This window comes from Salvelinus namaycush, chromosome 14 (genome assembly GCF_016432855.1).
Source record: "Salvelinus namaycush isolate Seneca chromosome 14, SaNama_1.0, whole genome shotgun sequence".
NCBI lineage: Eukaryota > Metazoa > Chordata > Actinopteri > Salmoniformes > Salmonidae > Salvelinus > Salvelinus namaycush.
Genome location: NC_052320.1, coordinates 10,886,206 through 10,905,260, shown reverse-complemented (window position 1 = coordinate 10,905,260; position 19,055 = coordinate 10,886,206). Strand labels below are relative to the sequence as shown.

General features: G+C 38.8%; 2 protein-coding genes across 3 annotated transcripts; both read right to left on the bottom strand.

Annotated features, from left to right (window-relative positions):
* Positions 1–694: 694 nt before the first annotated feature.
* Positions 695–2,695, bottom strand: LOC120058836 (homeobox protein Hox-C5a-like). Its single transcript, XM_039007569.1, has 2 exons — positions 2,191–2,695; positions 695–1,158 (listed from the first exon to the last, which is right to left on the bottom strand). The coding sequence occupies exons 1-2, from the start codon at positions 2,675–2,677 to the stop codon at positions 941–943; spliced, it is 705 nt and encodes a 234-aa protein (XP_038863497.1). The 5' UTR covers positions 2,678–2,695; the 3' UTR covers positions 695–940.
* Positions 2,696–4,224: 1,529 nt separating this feature from the next.
* LOC120058834 (homeobox protein Hox-C6a-like) lies at positions 4,225–5,777 on the bottom strand. Of its 2 annotated transcripts, none has more exons than XM_039007567.1 (2): positions 5,375–5,777; positions 4,225–4,773 (listed from the first exon to the last, which is right to left on the bottom strand). In XM_039007567.1, the coding sequence occupies exons 1-2, from the start codon at positions 5,775–5,777 to the stop codon at positions 4,484–4,486; spliced, it is 693 nt and encodes a 230-aa protein (XP_038863495.1). In that variant the 3' UTR covers positions 4,225–4,483. The 2 variants fall into 2 exon arrangements, with proteins under 2 accessions (XP_038863495.1, XP_038863496.1); XM_039007568.1 differs by having other exon boundaries at positions 5,378–5,777.
* Between the last annotated feature and the right edge of the window lie 13,278 nt (positions 5,778–19,055).

Genomic DNA, 19,055 nt, shown 5'->3' with positions numbered 1-19,055 from the left:
GGGATTGATAGGCCTACTGTAAATGTTTTAAATAGACGTGTGGGACCTCGAATCTATTTCTTAATACTAAGTGCCTGTACATGTGTAATGATATAAAAGTGCGACACGAATGTGCTGGTAATACGGTATGGGAGGTTTATGCAAACGTTTTCTCAACACCTGTAAGCGTTTTGTTTGAATCACAAGCTTATTCAGACAATTGTATAATAGGCCTTCTGTACATATGCAATTATTGTGCATCTATGGGGGTGGCAGAGTATTCAATACGTACACTGTTTCGATTGGATCAGACAACTGCGAACATATATATAAGACATGGAATGGTAGGCCTATAGGTATGGGTGCTGTCCTCAAATACCATCACGAAACTCTTACATATTTGGTTGGACATAATCCATAGTTCAAAAAGTCAACCGTCTGTTTGCTGTAAACCCGAATACAACAAAGTCACTCAGCGCCCAAATACGAATTTTAAGACATTTAATAAAATAAAAAATGTTCGTCATTATAAGACACATGAACAGTTAGGTCTTCTCGTTATGATTGTATTACCACTCAGTATCACTCACTGACATGTTCTTAATTATTATCTCAAGGATAAAAGAATAGGCAGAATGTTCATGTATTTGCATTGAAACATGAAAGAGGGAGTGGCCTTATAGTCAGCTCCTCCCTAAGACTTCCAAAGGTCTTTACACAATCTTTACATTTAGACAACACATGACTATATTTTTGTTCAATATTTTCCTTCCATTTTTACATCCATCAAGCAAAGAATAAAAGTCCACATGTAAAGTTACAAACACGTAATATGCTAATAATGTAATAGTCCGTAACACAAGTGCTGATTTATGAAAACGGCCTTCACGTTTCGAATAATGGTCTCCCTCTGAGTACTTCTCTTAGCAGTTCGTCTCCAGATCAGTCATCAACTCCATGTTTATATTGAGTCCTTTAATTTCAGTTTCGAATCCTTCTTCCACTTCATACGTCGATTCTGGAACCAAATTTTTATTTGCCTCTCGTTCAGACAGAGGGAATTGGCGAGCTCAATGCGCCTGCGACGGGTGAGGTAGTGGTTGAAATGGAAGTCTTTCTCCAACTCCAGAGTCTGGTAGCGGGTGTAACTGGTTCGAGAGCGTTTACCGTCAGATGATTCTGAAGTGGTATTAGAAAAAATATGCGTTAGCCTAAATTTTAAGAAAACTCAAGAGTTATCGAATATTATAAAATCTTAATTCATATAAAAAATAACCTGAGGTCAAGGTTAATGTCGAATGACGTGAGATGAAGATACTGCCTCTCTATTTTGAGTTGCAGCATCTAAAATGATTAAAATCGTTTACAAATGATGAAACGTTCAAGTGACTAAGCCCCAAAGAAGTGAAACTATTTCAATTCAAATTAACTGCTTGAACGAAATAATGATATTGAAATCAAGGGACAAAAGCTCTGGATGAATGAAATGAAATTGTATTCGTCACATGCAGGTGTAAAAGGTGTAAACTAACAGTGAAATGAATGTTCTTCTAATTCTATTTCATTGAATACAACAGCTTATTTATTCTGGCGCTTGTTCATTTCAAATAAATCTTGGCAAACAAAAAAACAGCATTTGCTGCACTGGGAAATCCAGATCAATATTATAAGGAAGAACACTCGCAGAACAATAATTTTGGTCTTTAATAAAGCACCAAATGCAGTGGTAATATTTAGTGGTAACTCCAGCAGTAGGCTAATACCTAATGGGCAATAGTGGATTTTGGACATGATGAAAAGTTCACACGGAGGTCAGGGCACATAGTTTTCCTCCGAGTTCAACTAGGCTATAGCCTATACTCATCTTAGAGTATAATAACCTGTTAGGAGCTGGAAAGCATTAATACATTACCGTAAAAAAGACTACTCGTTTATCGTTTTCTAATATTTTTGTTTCTCTTATCCAATTATGCAGCCATAAATCTAACCGTGGCAGATCACCTCTTCACAGTAACAGAACAGGTTTACGAGCAATAGACGCCTTTGTCATAAAATTTATGACCGCCAGTTTTATTATTTCCTGCGTTTGGCCTATAAAACTCAAGACGAAAAACTGTGAATGGACAAAAGCAGGATAGCAGGCGAGAGAGAGTGAGTGAGTGAGGGAAGTAGTAGGATTTAAGTTGGCTATAGACTTTTTTTTCAGTTTACCGTGGCTCATGTGTAGTTTTGTCATCCAGGGAAAAATCTGCGGTTGCTGTTGACTGTCTTGGTGCTTCTTCGAATGGTTTTGACATTTCACAGGTTGCATAGTTTCGACTTTGATTGCGTTTTCTTCAGTCATAGGGTTTTCGACCACTTCCATTGGCCTTCCAGTTCCTTTGCTCAGTATCCCATCACGAAGGCAGTTTTGCACGGAGTTCCGGGAGCTCGCAGCTGAGCAAGACTGTAGTCGTGGTGGAGGTTGAGTGTCCGTATTGCCTCGCAGGCTAGTTTCCATCTCTTCTAGTTTCAGAGAGTTCGCAGTGGAATCAGAGGAGGTGAATGTTCCGTTGAAATGAAGACCTCCGTTATAGGCATAATTGGCTTGATGGAGGGAAGAGAGAGAGCCATAACTGCCAAAACTATTCATGGTGTTAAAGGAGGATGCCTCGTGCGTGTGCTCCTTGAAAATGTTGTTTGCTACGTACGAGCTCATCTTACACGAAACACACAAAAACGGTGCGCAAGGGATTCATCAAGTAAAAACTGCAATAGACTAACAATACATATTGTATCCGAGAGTAGCCTGGGCTAAATATTTTGCTGTTGTATTGTTATTTTATATTAGGTTTTGCTATTCCTAGGAAGCTCTTTGGAAGTTCAAGGGGTATCTTTTTTTTTAATACCACGATTTATAGGTGGTGGCATTCATATATGTTTTTTTCTTGATTCGACGTGCAATGCCCAAATATGGGGAATCTGAATAGGATCACGTGCTGATGTTGACCAGTCATGCATTGGCTTGATATTCCCGGGGGTATATTGATGAATAGGGGGAATGTGCCCGGTAAACTTTGTGCTTTGCACTGTTGGGGACCATGGTGGGGTCTGGGTGAGGACAAGGGCGCGACTGTAAGACAATAGCGTCATCTGGTGTCTGGTGTAGGGCAGGCCAGGGCGGTCATCTCATCTATGTCCCTCCATAGGCCCACTTCCCTTGCCCTGCTGCATTACATAGCGTACCAGCCTCTAGTGGGGGTGGGGGCGGGGGCGGTTTGCCCCATAGAGGCACTATGAACAGCAACAGTAACACTGATTGAGCAATACAAAACGACAAATGCTCCATAGTCGGCTATCATAATAATAATAATTATTATTATATTAAAATGCTGTGCTATTTGAGGCGCCATTATGCTATGTAGGTTTATCTTAATTTGGTTTAAATTGGGTTGATAGTCATCCCGGATGTGCGGAAGAAATAGGTCCATGTGCCCAAACTGCCCATATCAACGTTTATTGAGCAGCATAAACAATCTCTAAGCCGTTGTTTATAGGCCGATAGCCTAAAGGTTGGAGTAGCTATCAGTTTCATAGTACAATATGGCCTATGGCTTATGTTTGAGTTTATTTTGGTGTTCCAAACTTGTTTCCGTTGCTTCTTCATTTGGAAATGTGGATTGGCTATTATGACTATAGAAACAATACGGATGCTTTCTTAAACAGTAATATGTCAAGTAATATTCATACATGGCAAGAACCATTCACTTCATACTTTGTAGGCTACCTATAATACATTAAATACTTGCCAGACTAAACACACAAATTGTGCAAAAAAACATCACTGTCTTCTCTGGATTGTAGTGGAGGTAGTGATCTGTATTGTGATGACCCATTGCTCAGAATTGTACAAAAGACAGGGACGGACATGGTTTGAAAACATTTTATTCAATGATACACAATTATGATCAAACATAAATTCACAACCCTAAACAACGTGATTGATTGCTCGTGTATTATTTGTCCTCTTTATTAGGCAGTCTTGGGTAACCCAAAACGGTTATTAGGCTAAACAGTGGTAAGTGCCACTTTAAGAGAACGTCCATTTGAGCTACACAGGGTATACATAAGCGTACATAGAATATATACAGGCATATCTACAATTTAGGTAGTGTTGTTCACCCCATGAGAGCTTTCAGGATATTTGCAAGATGCATATTGCACATCACAAAATTACGATGGGATTCATGGGAAAGTAAAACTTCAAATACCTATATTAACAAAAACAAAATAAGTGTGCCTTCGCATTTCCTTCACATTTGGAATGCTTATGCATATTGTGTTTGTAAACCATGCCTATGAATGACCTATGTGAATTGGTTGAAGTGATCCAAACCGATACATAGATGGGGGTGGGCAAATAGCAGAATAATATCATGCGTTAGAGTTTCTGGTCCTTGAATGGCTAGGTAGTTTAATTAGAGTTTCATGATTTCGTTTTAAATGTCTTTCTTTAATTTATTTTTTATTTTTTTCCCTCTTCCTTCTCCACGCCGTCTCCTTCCTCCACGGAGGTCCCTGTTGATTCACTCCCTGTCACCGTAGACGTTAGAATGCTCTCTTTCTTCCATTTCATACGACGGTTCTGGAACCAAATTTTGATCTGACGTTCTGTCAAACAGAGAGCGTTTGCTATTTCGATACGTCTACGTCTGGTTAGATAGCGGTTGAAATGGAACTCCTTCTCCAGTTCCAGTGTTTGGTAACGGGAGTATATCTGGCGTCCTCTGCGTCTGTCGGACCCAAATCCAACTCCTGTGCAGTGAAAAGAAAAGAAAACAAATTATTGGATTATATATACACACACACACACACACACACACACACACACACACACACACACACACACACACACACACACACACACACACACACACACACACACACACACACACACACTATACATAACCAATCTGTACATTTTTCTGACATCAGATGATTTAATCACTATAATCTAGATTAGACATCATTACAAAGGTACTGACAATGTGATGGCAGCGATTCATGTCCAAAATAGCCTATTTCTGCTCCGGGTAGTAACGCATCTGGCATGCAGTAAAATAAACAAGCGGTTCTCCAAACCATGACACGTAATCTGAATGTCCAACGTCTGTTTGTAAAATATACATCGTTTATGCAAATTGTTTAAATTAAATATATAAGATTCAGGTTAAACAAAACATACAATTTGGGGCAACTCTTAGAATAGTTACGCACTCTCAGAAAGGAGGCCTTTCACCAGGGCGAGACGATACAATGATGTTTTATGGGGCCATAAAAACGAAGTTGCTCTGTTGCTAAGACATATCGTAAAACTGACCCATTTACTTAATTTATTTGTTGTAGTAAAACTCACCGCTGTGAGAGTTCATTCGCTGCATCCACGGGTAAATCTGGACGTTAGCTTTCTGCTCCTGCGATCCTCCTCTGGCGTGATCCAAGCTGTACTCCTGAGCACTGTGGCTTTGTGCATTCAGCCCTCTGCTTGTTTGTCTGCAACTGGCAAGACCCCCATCCTTGTCTTGAAGAAACACATTAGATCCATACTCATAGGATGCCCGGCTCGGCCCAAAAACAACATTGTCTTGGGGTGAATAGAAAGGATTTGAATATATCCGATTCTGGTTCACAGCAGCCCCATACGAGGAAAAATGTCTCACTGTGTCATAAGTTGTGGAATTTAGGGACACGTTTGGCAAAACATCTTGACCACCGGATAAATGGCAGGAGAGCGACGGGTTTGCGAAATACGAATTCATACCTTGCCTGTAACCCTCTCCTTTAACTCTCCCCACTTTATCTGTCTTTTTTTTCTCCACTTCCCTCTCTCAGTAGCTCCCCCTTCCCGTCTCTCTTTATACTCTGTCTATCTCACACACCTTTGCAAAACCTTCCTTTTATACGTTATCTGCTTCTGTAAAATGGACGGTTCCTTGAGATTTCAATATTATTAATTTCCAGTAAGACGCACTAACCCGAGTGTTATAGCTGAGGCTCCGAGAGGGAAAATATGACAATGTCAGCTGACCCTTCTCCACCAATTGAGAGCAAGGAGTTAAATGGAAACCGTAGCTTTTAGGTAAGCAGCTTTAGCTCTAACAACACAGTCAGGAAACACATGCATGAAGGTAGTGGGTCTTGCTACTGAGCAAGAAAACAAGACAATATAAACATATAAGTGACATGTGTATCTGTCAGCAATATCAAACTGCTGCCTGTCCAAAACCAGAATACAGTTTATGTCATTTTATAAATGGGACAACTCAATTGATATCTTTACATCTGTTTAGCCTGCTTATGGGGAATAGTGGAATATTGTGTGTGTGTGTGTGTGTGTGTGTGTGTGTGTGTGTGTGTGTGTGTGTGTGTGTGTGTGTGTGTGTGTGTGTGTGTGTGTGTGTGTGTGTGTGTGTGTGTGTGTGTGTGTGTGTGTGAGAGAGAGAGAGAAGGTAGTTTGCAAGCACATATTTTGCATATTGTAAATGCCACTAACAAGTACAATGTACAAATATATTTGTATAATGTAATTGTTTGACCTGAGCACTACATCATTTCAGGGTGAGTTGTACATTTAGACGTTTATGTATCAGTAGCACTCTCATAAAACTCGCGTGCTTTGTTGGTTCTTGTGTTTTTGCTGAAGCAAGAATTTCTCACATTCTTTCCATGATTTACATCGTGTATGAAATGCATTACATGACGTAGGTAATTATCGGGCCTCGGCTCTGAACTGGTCATTCCGATTGTTAGGGGGAAGGTCGGGGATGCTAAGAATGCGTTTAGGGCCTCTTCTGTGATGGGCAATAAAACCAACGGACGTTGCCCAGCTCACCAATAAATAACTCTATGTATAAATCTCGAGCCTCTGAAACGAATGTGTTGGATTATAATCTCAAGGAAAAATACTAGAATATTTTTTATTTAACGCTATTAACTTTTTCCACCTTCTATCCTGATAATCCAACAATCAACCGTGAGTAGAGCATTGATCAGGCTATGTCAGAGGATGTATCCACAGAGCACTTTTACGGATACAATCTTAGAAATTTAGAGCTAGGTATTTATTTACCTAACCACAATAATCTCTCACCAAATACTGTAATATCAGTCCCAAATTGCATATTATAAACCGGGTGGTTAGAGCCCTGAATGCTGATTGGCTGAAAGCTATGATATATCTGACCATATACCACGGGTATGACAAAAACATTTTTTTTTTTACTGTTCTAATTATGTTGGTAATAAGTTTATAATAGCAATAAGGCACCTGGGGAGTTCGTGGTATATGGCCAATATACCACAGCCAAGGGCTGTATCCAGGCACTCCGCGTTGCGTCTTGATTAAGTATAGCCCTTGGCCGTGGTATATTGTCCATATACCACACCCCTCATGCGTTATTGCTTAAATATATGTTATGTGTGCTGCCTTCACGCAAATATTACATACATGAACGGTATTGATATGATTTTAGTATCGGTGACATGATGTAGGCTATATCTTAAACAAGGATGGATATTTTGAAATAGCCTAGTACTTTAGCTCTACACCATATGTATGTAAATTGTAAAGTATTAGGTTTGTAATGTTTTTTTCGTTATGTGTCGGACCTCAGCACTACTAGATGTTGCCATTGGCGTCGGCTAATGGGGGTCCTAATAAATCAAATCAAATCAAAAATAGACTTATAATTGTGTTTTATGTAGGCCTATGACATGAGCTCGTGCGTAACTGAGGAAATTGAGTCATTTATCATTAACAAGAGTCATTAATCATTGAATGAATACCCGGATAAAATGAGGTACAAACTCGACACAACTGTTATGATCTTGCAGATTGGATACCAATATTCCACATTGAACCCTTTTGTTCTCCGTGTGTGGCAAAGTTCATTCAACAATAGACTACTGCAAAGCCTTTTCCATCTACAGCTTCAACACAGACCTGCACGTAAATCAATTCAGATTGATTCATTTGATTGTTCAAACAACCTTCAAGCTATTCGATAACAAAACGTTGATTAGAGAACGATATTAGCTAAACATTGCCGATATCTCCAAATTGTTCTCAAAAATCAATAGTAATAATATATAGTATTGAAAATACATTGAGAATTCACAGTATTGAAACTACAAATGTATTCAGATGTATTTGACAAGGGGATATCTATACAGACTACAACAAAACGAATCTTTAACTTGCAGATGTAGGTCTATGCTCCTGTTCTGGGTCCTAAGCAGGCCATAAAAGCGAGGACAGAACAAAGACGAGGAAGTCTGTGGTGCAATAAATGTTTCCCACTGGATTAGTGGCCATATGTGACATCCGCAAACAGGGAGAGAAAAATAGGAAAACCAAGAAGGAATATTTCAACTCAAAAACCTCTAATTGTAAACAGTATGGCATATGTGTTATTGTGTTAACTACTTAACGAAATTAAAGGCAGTTGAAAGTGCGTCATAACTCCGAAATTAGACCTATATACCTATATCCTTCCCATTAAATGTTCTATTAAAGTTGCTTTCATTATACTCACAATTTTGCATTTCACTAGCCTACATAAATAGTGTCCCCATTCTGTGAATAGAATTAGGATTCTCCTCCTACACTCAAGTAAGCCAAAATGGTCGCAGACTGTATAGGCCTACTGCTTGGGCTACATAAGTCTGGGTGTCTAGCAATTGATGAGAGCCATACAGCCGAGCGCGCTACCGAAATCAGCAATACTCACAATGTATCAACATAACGTACTTCAATGTGTTGTCAACTGTGACTGATGAGATGACTGAGTGTGAACCTCAATGATATGACTGCACTCACTGCTTCGGTATTTCACTTTTTATACCCTTTATAGGCTCTATACGTTTTGCCCCGAACTATTTCACATAATTGTTTATAAAACCACTATGATGATTTTTGTATTCATAACCTGGAGTTTGTGGTAGTTCCATTGCATAATTCACAAGAGCTGTTGGTATGCGGTATAGTGATGTGAGCTGGGAGAATGAGCTGTATGCCTATGCCTAAGTGGTTTATGGCAGCCCACAAATTACGTGCTTTTGAAGCAGAGAGGAAAGAGCCCGTTTGGCCCGTATTTCTTTGAAGACGAACATCTGCACTGTTGCACTTTATAGGCTATATGCGTGTAGCTTACTATTATCTACTAGGCCTACTACTGCTGCAGATAATAATACTAATCATTTACTCAAAACGATATGATTATTTTAATGATCTATTATTATTATTATTAGTAAATGAGGAAACAAGCCAGAACAGTCCAATTCGGCCTAATAATGGTCTCACACACTTGTAGTTGTAATCAGGAGGAGCAACCCAGGGTGTCAAAAACAATTCAAAATTTGACTTTGGCGCAACTTCGAAATTTGACATGTGGAGATAAGTGCAATAACGTATATTTCTGCAGTGAGACTGTGAGAGCTTGTTGGTTGTAATAGCCTACTCTTGCAACATTTGATCTTAAGTTGTAACAAAATAGGCTAACATAATAAAATAGAAAAGATCAAAATGATGTTGAGTTATAGACAAGGTACAGTAAGTAGTACAGTGTTCAGTTTTCCATGTTCAACAATTTGAAGCACAAAGGAACATATATATGTGTTGATCATGTGGGCCTGAAGCAATGCTTTTGTATCCGCTTTCTCTTACTGTAACATGAGGAGTTAATACTCAATGCCAGCTCTGAACAAGCTTTGATGAGATAATGTTAACATATTGCGGGGATTGGGTATAAAGAGTATGTCTACTCGCTTCCCACTGGGCACAGAAGTCAGTTCAACGTCTAGTTTTGATTTACATTTGGTTGATTTGTCAACTAACGTAAATTCAACAACAAAACATTCACAATTTCATTGGATTTAGGTTCAAAGTTGGGTGACAAAAAATACAAAATACCCTTACCTTGATGACTTTTTGCAAATCCAATTAGTTTCCCACGTTGATGCAACGTCATCACAGATTTTTTTGGGGGGGTGGAAATGACGTAGAAACAACATTGATTTAACCAGTTTTTGCCCAGTGGGGTATAGACTTTATGCCTGTTATGCACAAGGCTAATAAGAGATGAGGCTGTTTAAGGTGACTAAAACACATCGTAAATCATGTTAATTAGCAAATATCTTCTATTTTGATTGATGATTCAATAACAATGTGTAATAGACATTAAAACCTTTGACTGTACAGCGCGTGGCCCTATTACAAGTTTCAAATCCCCAATAAAAAATACCCCATAGGCGTTTGCTATATTTTCTAAATATAAAAATGTATGTGGGTTTTTTGATAAACCTTTAAAAAAGCAGCCAAATACAGGCAAACAATAAACCCCTATTTTCTGCATTAATAAAGCCAGTGTATATCTGCAAACTGACATCTGGAAAATTCTACACTCTTTTAATTTTTACAAGTGAGTTGGGTCAATCGTTGATGTAAGGTTTTGAAGTGTAACGTTAGTTACAAGGGATTGGGGAAGCGAGTTCGCATGTTAGTAATATATTGCTTCTGTGTTATGAATGTTTAATTTGAAGGATATTTCTCTCTCTCTGTTTCTCAAGGATAACCCACCGAAGAGCTAAGATGTATCCCCCATGACAAGCACAATAGGAAACCATGGGGGAAAATAGGTTCGCGCACAATGACCTGACATGACATTTGATAGGTGCCAGTATGAATAAACGCACCTGCGAGAATATCTATTGACATGTTCTAGTTTCAATTAGCCCAATAAAATATCTGAAGTGATCAAATACTCCTCTTTGCCCAATAATGGCTTTACTTTAGGCTATAGAAATAAATAGAAAATACGCAATATGTAACACCCCACACACCCCCCCCCCCCCCCCCCACACACACACAGTATAGGCTAAACTTTTGAAAACGTTCTTATCACGTAGCTTTGCCATCACTACACATGCATGCCATGTGTATTTAGGGCAAATTAATGTACAAGTGTTTGCCATATTTAACCAATTATGCACAGGTAAAGGCTTATATCCTATGGAGCTCAGTATAGACTATTGGTGATCCAAAAATGATGACGCTCGTGCGTTAAAGCTCCTGCGGGAAGCTTAACGAAGCTCGTGCGTAAACTTTAGCAATTTGGTTTACGCGCAAGTTGTAGGCTAGTTAGGCGTGGATATCTTAAGCAAGGATTCTGCCCTATGTGTGTGCATATGATTGTTGATAGGGAATGTGATCATGACGATTATTTTGATAATGATTTATTGTTATTTTTGTTATTATGATTTTGACCATGTTTGCTGTTGCTGGTGTTCCTTCAATTAATATAATTAAATATTGAATCCTTGTTGTTGTGTACAGCTTTATTATTGTATCAGAAAATAACAGGTTTATTTTCTATTCATAGGCCGTCTCACAACCCACCAATACAGACATCAATTCAAAATGGGGACGGTTGAAATATTTCATACGATATTCCAAGCTGCGTGCATGCTGGTGACAGGTTCAGTCATTTTGGTATGCACATATTTCAGCTCTGTATTAAGTTATATCCACACTATTGTGGTATATAAGTTACAGCCAGCCTGTAGACTGACTAACAGATGTAGTTCTGTCCTTGAGCTGTTCTTGTCTATTAATGTTCTGTATTATGTCATGTTTCATGTTTTGTTTGGACCCCAGGAAGAGTAGATGCTGCTTTCGCAACAGCTAATTGAGATCCTAATAAAATACCAAATACCCCACTACTCCCCCTACACTACCCCTCACCCCCGCCGTGGAAGCGGTAGGCACAAGGGGGCACTGTTAATAGCAGTGAACAACCGTTGTATGTGTGTGTGTGTGTGTGTGTGTGTGTGTGTGTGTGTGTGTGTGTGTGTGTGTGTGTGTGTGTGTGTGTGTGTGTGTGTGTGTGTGTGTGTGTGTGTGTCCAAAATACAGTTCAATGTCATCTCTATAATCTGGAAGAATGGCAAAGAAAGATTCAAGCCCCAAATGAACATAGCGCTGCTTACCACAAAACAACATGGTCCCCCCAGTGGATCCTCTCGCAATATTTACACACCCAAGGCAAGCTATCTTCGACAAAACAAACCACACTCTAGCATAACATATGATTACATCTAGACGGTGCGTCATTGATTTTCTGAACAGTGCACTACTGAAGTATCAATTTACAAGCGGAGGCAGTCTTGCCTACTATAGGGAAACAACTGAGGTTACAGTAGCCTGCAGGTCAGGTCACGAATACGCAAAATATACATCAATAGCATTCATATCCAATGTCTTTCCCCTCACTTATCTGATACCATATAGCCTGTATGGCATAACGTCTCAAATGCCCCCTTCTAACAGATACGGTTCATATCCAGATTCAAGCCAGTGAGGAAGGATCACGGAATCGCTATCTTACCCGCATCTGCGTTCTCCGAGTTGTTTGTAGTGACCGTGACGCAGGATCACTGGTCCAGTGGAAGGGTATGGCGGTGATCCTGGCAAATGGACCTCTACGTCGCTACACCGCGCATGGCAAATGTCTCCAAATCTGCCGACGGATCGAAAAGCAAAAACTAAATTGAATAATTTGGTAACCAGCGTAATTTACTGTCCACTGCTTTCTCTTCTCTCTTTGTGCAACCGTTGGGTTATTTTTCCTCTAGGATAGGCTACCGTAGACAGGGGCTGGTAAAGGCTGTGACTGTCGTGAAGCCATTTCTGACGGCGAGGCAGGAGCACGTCGGGAAGGGAATATAGCCTAAACCAAATGCGCTCCATATCCAAAAGCTTAACTGCTATTTAGTCTACACTGAAGGAGAAGAATGTATTTGCGACATCATTTCTATGCTCCTGCTGAGAGAGCTGCTGATATAACGTCAGGTCCGAGGAATAGAGAACAGCATAAAGTTCATGTTCACGGAGCGGGTGTGCCACGTGGCTCGCTGCAACCAATCCCAGAATGGATTCAGTCGTAAACGTTGATTACTCAGCTGTAAATGTATCCCCAAAACAACTAGGAATGTGTTGCACATCCTAGTATTTTTCTCCTTCTTGAGGATAAAGTTCTCTAGACCTAAATATTTTCTTAATATTTCTGGTTTAATAAAGAACAAAACGGAAGAAATGCAAATACCTGTTCCAGCTCAATGATGTGAGAGTATTCCCCAACATGCTACTTTATATCAATATCTCAATGTATCCACCAATGTGAACATTGGCAATGAACAAACTATTGGAAGCTTCACAAACACACACACACACACACACACACACACACACACACACACACACACACACACACACACACACACACACACACACACACACACACACACACACACACACACACACAGCCTATTAGGTAAGTGTATATAGTTTGAGGCCATTTGCACCTCAATCAACACCTTCAATATAGTAGGTTTATGCTCAGGTTCAATTAATTCGATTCATCAATCTTCATTCGATTCAAAGATATGCTACGATATGCACAGGCCTACAATACTCCTAATTTAGAGAAACGACACAGACCTATAACGTGTGAAAATGATAGCCTTTCGTTTTTCATATTCTCATGAATACTTCATATAAGGTAAGTGTTAGATATTTCCCACACCCAAAAGCTTGATTTAGCCTTTCCGTCCAAGAACATATAGAAGATTGGCAAAGCTTCACATGTGAATTTAAACATTTAGGCCTATTCGCTGAAAATGTTAGACAGAACATTGCTGTGAAGTGTAAATCTGAAAATCAGACGGAACTATGGATATAGGCCTATTTGAGCAAAACAAGTCAGTCGGCAGACCTCTTTTAGGATACTGTAAAATAGAAAGGTTCCGAATAAAGATGAGGTAATGTGAAGATCTAGCCCAGGCCTTATGGCATTTAAAGTTGAAAGAGTACATTACTCGGATAATTCAAAAGAGCAGGCCGTGATATTGGAGAGAAACACGTTTGATTTGTTTCGCAGTAGGTATACTATACGCCTACAATATTTGATAACATTTTTTCAGGCCTACAATATTTTCCATCCTCTTGGCATTCCAAATATAAATAGTCTTGCCGCTTAACATAGACAAAGGCTATATCATTAGTCTCTCTGTGAGATAAGAAAGAAAGATAGATCATTTTGTAAATTCCACAGCTATGATTAAGATATAAATACATTATATACATACACCGAGGCAAGTTGCATCTTGTCTGTGCAGGCCATGTGCCATGTCGCAGGATGAGTCGACATTGCACACCATTAAAAGAAAAACACCGTGTTTCCGGATATAGCTAACCCCATTTATAGCACTATTAAAGTTTATGGCAAGTAGACTAAACCTAAACGGGAATCTGTTAAAAGTATACACACAAAAGCCCGACGGTCAGACAATTCTTACGGATAATTGTTCATTGCGCGGAAGCTTCCTGTATTTTCAATACGCTACAAGCATGCAAGAATAGTTTTAAAATAAATAACCTTACCTAATGCCGTCATTTAGCAGTAGAATACGAAAAAATGTAAACACTGATAGGCCTATATTTTTTGTGCTACTTTTGGAATGACAACCGAGAAGATTTGAACGAAATTTTACAATGTGCATTCATGTAAGTTCCTGATTTTTTTTGAATAGCCGTTTCATTCGAGAGCATTATTCTATTTGAGAAAAACAAGTTGTGCAATAACTTATTAAGTAGGTATCTTGTAGGCTTTAGAAAATAGGCTATAGCCCTTTAAAATATTATCCTCCTCATTCTTCTTTTGTTTTCGATTTACAAAAACATATCAACACAGAAAATAAATCGTGAAGTATCAGTTTTGAATGTTTAAGATGCATTTTGAATGACATTTTGGGATAATTTTTGAATATAATTTGGGTTTTGGACTACTGTTGTTTGCATGTTTACATCCAATTGTTATTGAGGTGATGCATATTGCTGCAATAAATTAAGTTAAACAATATTTATTTTAAGTATGTGACTAGTTATGATGGTGTATATTGAGGTTGATTTCCATGTAGTAACTTGTTATAAAATGTAGGCCGTCATTGTAAATAAGAATTTGTTCTTAACTGACTTGCCTAGTTAAATAAAGGTTAAATAAATGGCTCGAGATAGCCAGGCTGCTTGAGATGCCCAAACACGTCTTATAGCAGTACTCCTGTTATGAAAAGAAAACGGTAAACACGTCTTATAGCAGTACTCCTGTTATGAAAAGAAAACGGTAAACACGTCTTATAGCAGTACTCCTGTTATGAAAAGAAAACGGTAAACACGTCTTATAGCAGTACTCCTGTTATGAAAAGAAAACGGTAAACACATGTTATAGCAGTACTCCTGTTATGAAAAGAAAACGGTAAACACGTCTTATAGCAGTACTCCTGTTATGAAAAGAAAACGGCAAACATATTCTGATGAGGGGGATTCCTATACATCTCCATACATTACCAAAGCTGTACAGTGGCACAAAATTAAAGTCCTACAATAGGGAGTGCAGAATAGCAATGGGCCTCAACCCCGGGCTCAAAACGAATCCCTGTGGAATAGGCCTTGTGTTACGGGGATTGTATCTTTCTCTGAGAACATTTAATCAAACAGTAGAGAGCAAAGGTATGACACACTTGTTTCCTAAATAACAATATAACATTACCAGATTGGTTCATAAACACATTTCTCTTCAAGATGTGGGAGCTCTAATCTCTCAAGAATAAACAGACTCCTTCTGATGTTGTCTCCAACACTGCAGTTTTATATGACCCATTCACCCATGCATAAACAATGAGGTTATCCCAAAGGTTCGAATCCCGGGCCAGGCAATAGGAGAGACTAACCCACAACTGGAGGGCTGCTAGTTTCAGAACCAAGCTACAATTGGCTGCCTTTGTGCCCTTGAGCAAGATACTTAACCCCTAGCTAACTCCTGGCATGCTACACTGCAGCTGACCCTGTGCTCCTCCCAATGTGTGGTGTGTTTGTCTTTGGGAGGATTGGAACAGAAAAAAAAAATAATGTCTTTCTCTGATGAAGCAATATAGAAGGACTATTATTTTCTCTGATTCTATGGGCTGAACCATTGCTTCTCCACTGTTGGACCTTCAGTCCCTGTAATCATAGAACCATACTCAATGGTCCAAATGCACAAGACTGGGGTTTCTCTTAACTCCATATTTAAAAGTTATGATTGATAACATCTAAATTCCAATGTTCCACACGTGTTCACACATAAATCCAAAGTAAGTCACTGCTGTCTCTGGGAAATCAGCCTGCAGCCATCATAATTATGATTAACAGTATGGTGAGGAGCAGTCTGTAAACCTTACCTCTTTTGAGGGTGGTGAGAGGTGATACATTTCCTGCAACTTCAATGAATGTTTATGCATGTGGAGGTATGTATGTATAAATGTATTTAATGTTTATGTATATGAATGCTCTGAAGAAGGCTTTGAGGCCATGGCCAATATTTAACCTCAATAAATCAGTGATACTGTCATGTGCAGAGTGCATTAAGTGTTTTTATTTTATTTTAAGTTATGTATGAATGTATACAAATACATTGGTCACCTTACACACAAAAAATGAGGGTTCCTCAAGGGTTCTTTAGGAAAGGTGATGGTTCTATGTGGAACCATACTGACCCAAAGAACACTTAGAGCCCTTCAATGGTTCTTTGCATTTCAAAAACGTTTTTTCTCATCTTTAAGTGATAATTAAAATGTGGGGGCGATGGCTCCTTCGAATATTTTGGGGCGTGGTTAACTAACAGATATTTTTGTGTAACCGTGAGTGAGTGTGTCATTGCAGTTAATCTAATCTGTTGTGTTGTGCTGTTCCATATTTTATATGACTGAGGCCAGTGACGGTGTGTTGTGAAAGACTAATGTATGCTTTTGTGTCTATTGAGAACGGTTGACTAGTCAGTAGTTCCTAGTTCTCTCCTCAAGGACCCCCAGCTGTTCCAGAGCTAGCACACCTGATTCAACTTGTTAATAAACACAATAATGAACCTATGGAATTTTAACAATATAATATAGCTATTAAACCAGACCCAGCATGGTTCTACAAGGAAACGTTGAGATTGAGAAAGCATTATCCATAAAGGTTCTATAAAGAACCATAAAAAGGGTTCTATATAGCCACAAAAGGGTTGTAAAGATAGTGGAACCCTTTTTTGATGCATTCAGAAAGTATTCACACCCCTTGACTTTTTCACATTTTGTTGTGTTACAAGGTGGGATTAAATTGATTTGTCTTTTTTTGTCAAGGATGTACACAGAATACTAAATCCTTTCAAAGTGGAAGAAAAATTCTAACATTTGTAAAACAAAAACCATAATAATAATGAAAAATAAACACTAATATATCTTGAGTCACTACATGTTAAAATCTCTTTTATCAGCGATTACAGCTGTGAGTCTTTCTGGGTAAGTCTCTAAGAGCTTTGCACACCTGGATTGTGCAACATTTGCACATTCTTTTTTTAAACATTTTCAACCTCTGTCAAGTTGTTTGTTGATCATTGCTAGACAGATATTTTCAAGCCTTGCCATAGACTTTCAAACCGATTTAAGTCAAAACTGTAAGTAAGCCACTCAAGAACATTCAATGTCATTTTGGTGAGCAACTCCGGTGTCTATTTGACCTTGTGTTTTCGGTCATTGTCCTGCTGAAAGGTGAATTTGTCTCCCAGTGTCTGTTGGAAAGCAGATTGAACCAGGTTTTCCTCCTCAGCTTAGCTCTATTACATTTATTTTTATCCTTAATAAAACTCTGTAGTCCTTGCTGATGACAAGCATACCCATAACATGATGCAGCCACCACCATGATTGAAAATATGAAGAGTGGTACTCAGTGATGAGTGTTGTTGGATTTGCCCTAAACATAACGCTTTGTATTCAGGACATAAAGTTAATTTCTTTCACAAATTTTTGGCAGTTTTAATTTAGTGCCTTATTGCAAACAGGATGCATGTTTTCAAATATATTTATTCTGTACAGGCTTCCTTCTTTACACTCTGTTATTTATGTTTGTTGTTTTAACCTTTATTTAACTAGGCAAGCCAGTTAAGAACAAATTCGTATTTACAATGACAGCCTACCTCGACCAAACCCTAACCCAGATGATGCTGGGCTAATTGCGCACCACCCTATGGGACTCCCAATCACAGCCTGGAATTGAACCAGGGTCTGTAGTAATGCCTCTAGCACTAAGATGCAGTGCCTTAGACAGCTGCGCCACTCGGGATCCCCATCATGGAGTAAGTACAATGTTGTGGATCCATCCTCAGTTTTCTCCTATCGCAGCCATTAAACTGTAATTGTTTTAAAGTCACCATTGGCCTCATGGTGAAATCACTGAGAGGTTTCCTTCCTCTTCAGCAACTGAGCCAGGAAGGATGCCTGCATGTATCTTTGTAGTGACTGGATGTATTGATACAGCATCCAACATTTATTTAATAACATCACCATGCTCAAAGGCAAATACATGTATGTATATTTTTACCCATCTAGCAATAGGTGCCCTTCTTTGCAAGGCATTGGAAAACATCCATGGTTTTTGTGGTTGAATCTATGTTTGTAACTCACTGATCAACTGAGGGACCTTACAGATAATTGTATGTGTAAGGTACAGAGATAAGGTAGCCATTTAAAAATCATGTTAAACACTATTATTGCACACAGAGTGAGTCCATCCAACTTATGTTAATTTTTAAGCACAGTTTTACTCCGGAACTTATTTAGGTTTGCCGTAACAAAGGGATTGAATACTTATTGACTCAAGACATTTCAGCTTTTCATTTTTAATTAATTTGTAAAAATGTCTTAAAACGTAATTCCACTTAGACATTATCGGGTATTGTGTGTAGGCCAGTGACACACAATCTCAATATAATACATTGTAAATTCAGGCTGTAACACAACAAAATGTGGAAAAATAAATGGTGTGAGTGAATGCTTTCTGAAGGCACTGTACATAGGCCTACACTTGACCTGTTCCACTCTGTAATGTGAACAGGGAAGTCTGAAACATATTAGTTATTGATATGATGACTATGTAGTTACATCTAGTAACACTTTAATCACCATAT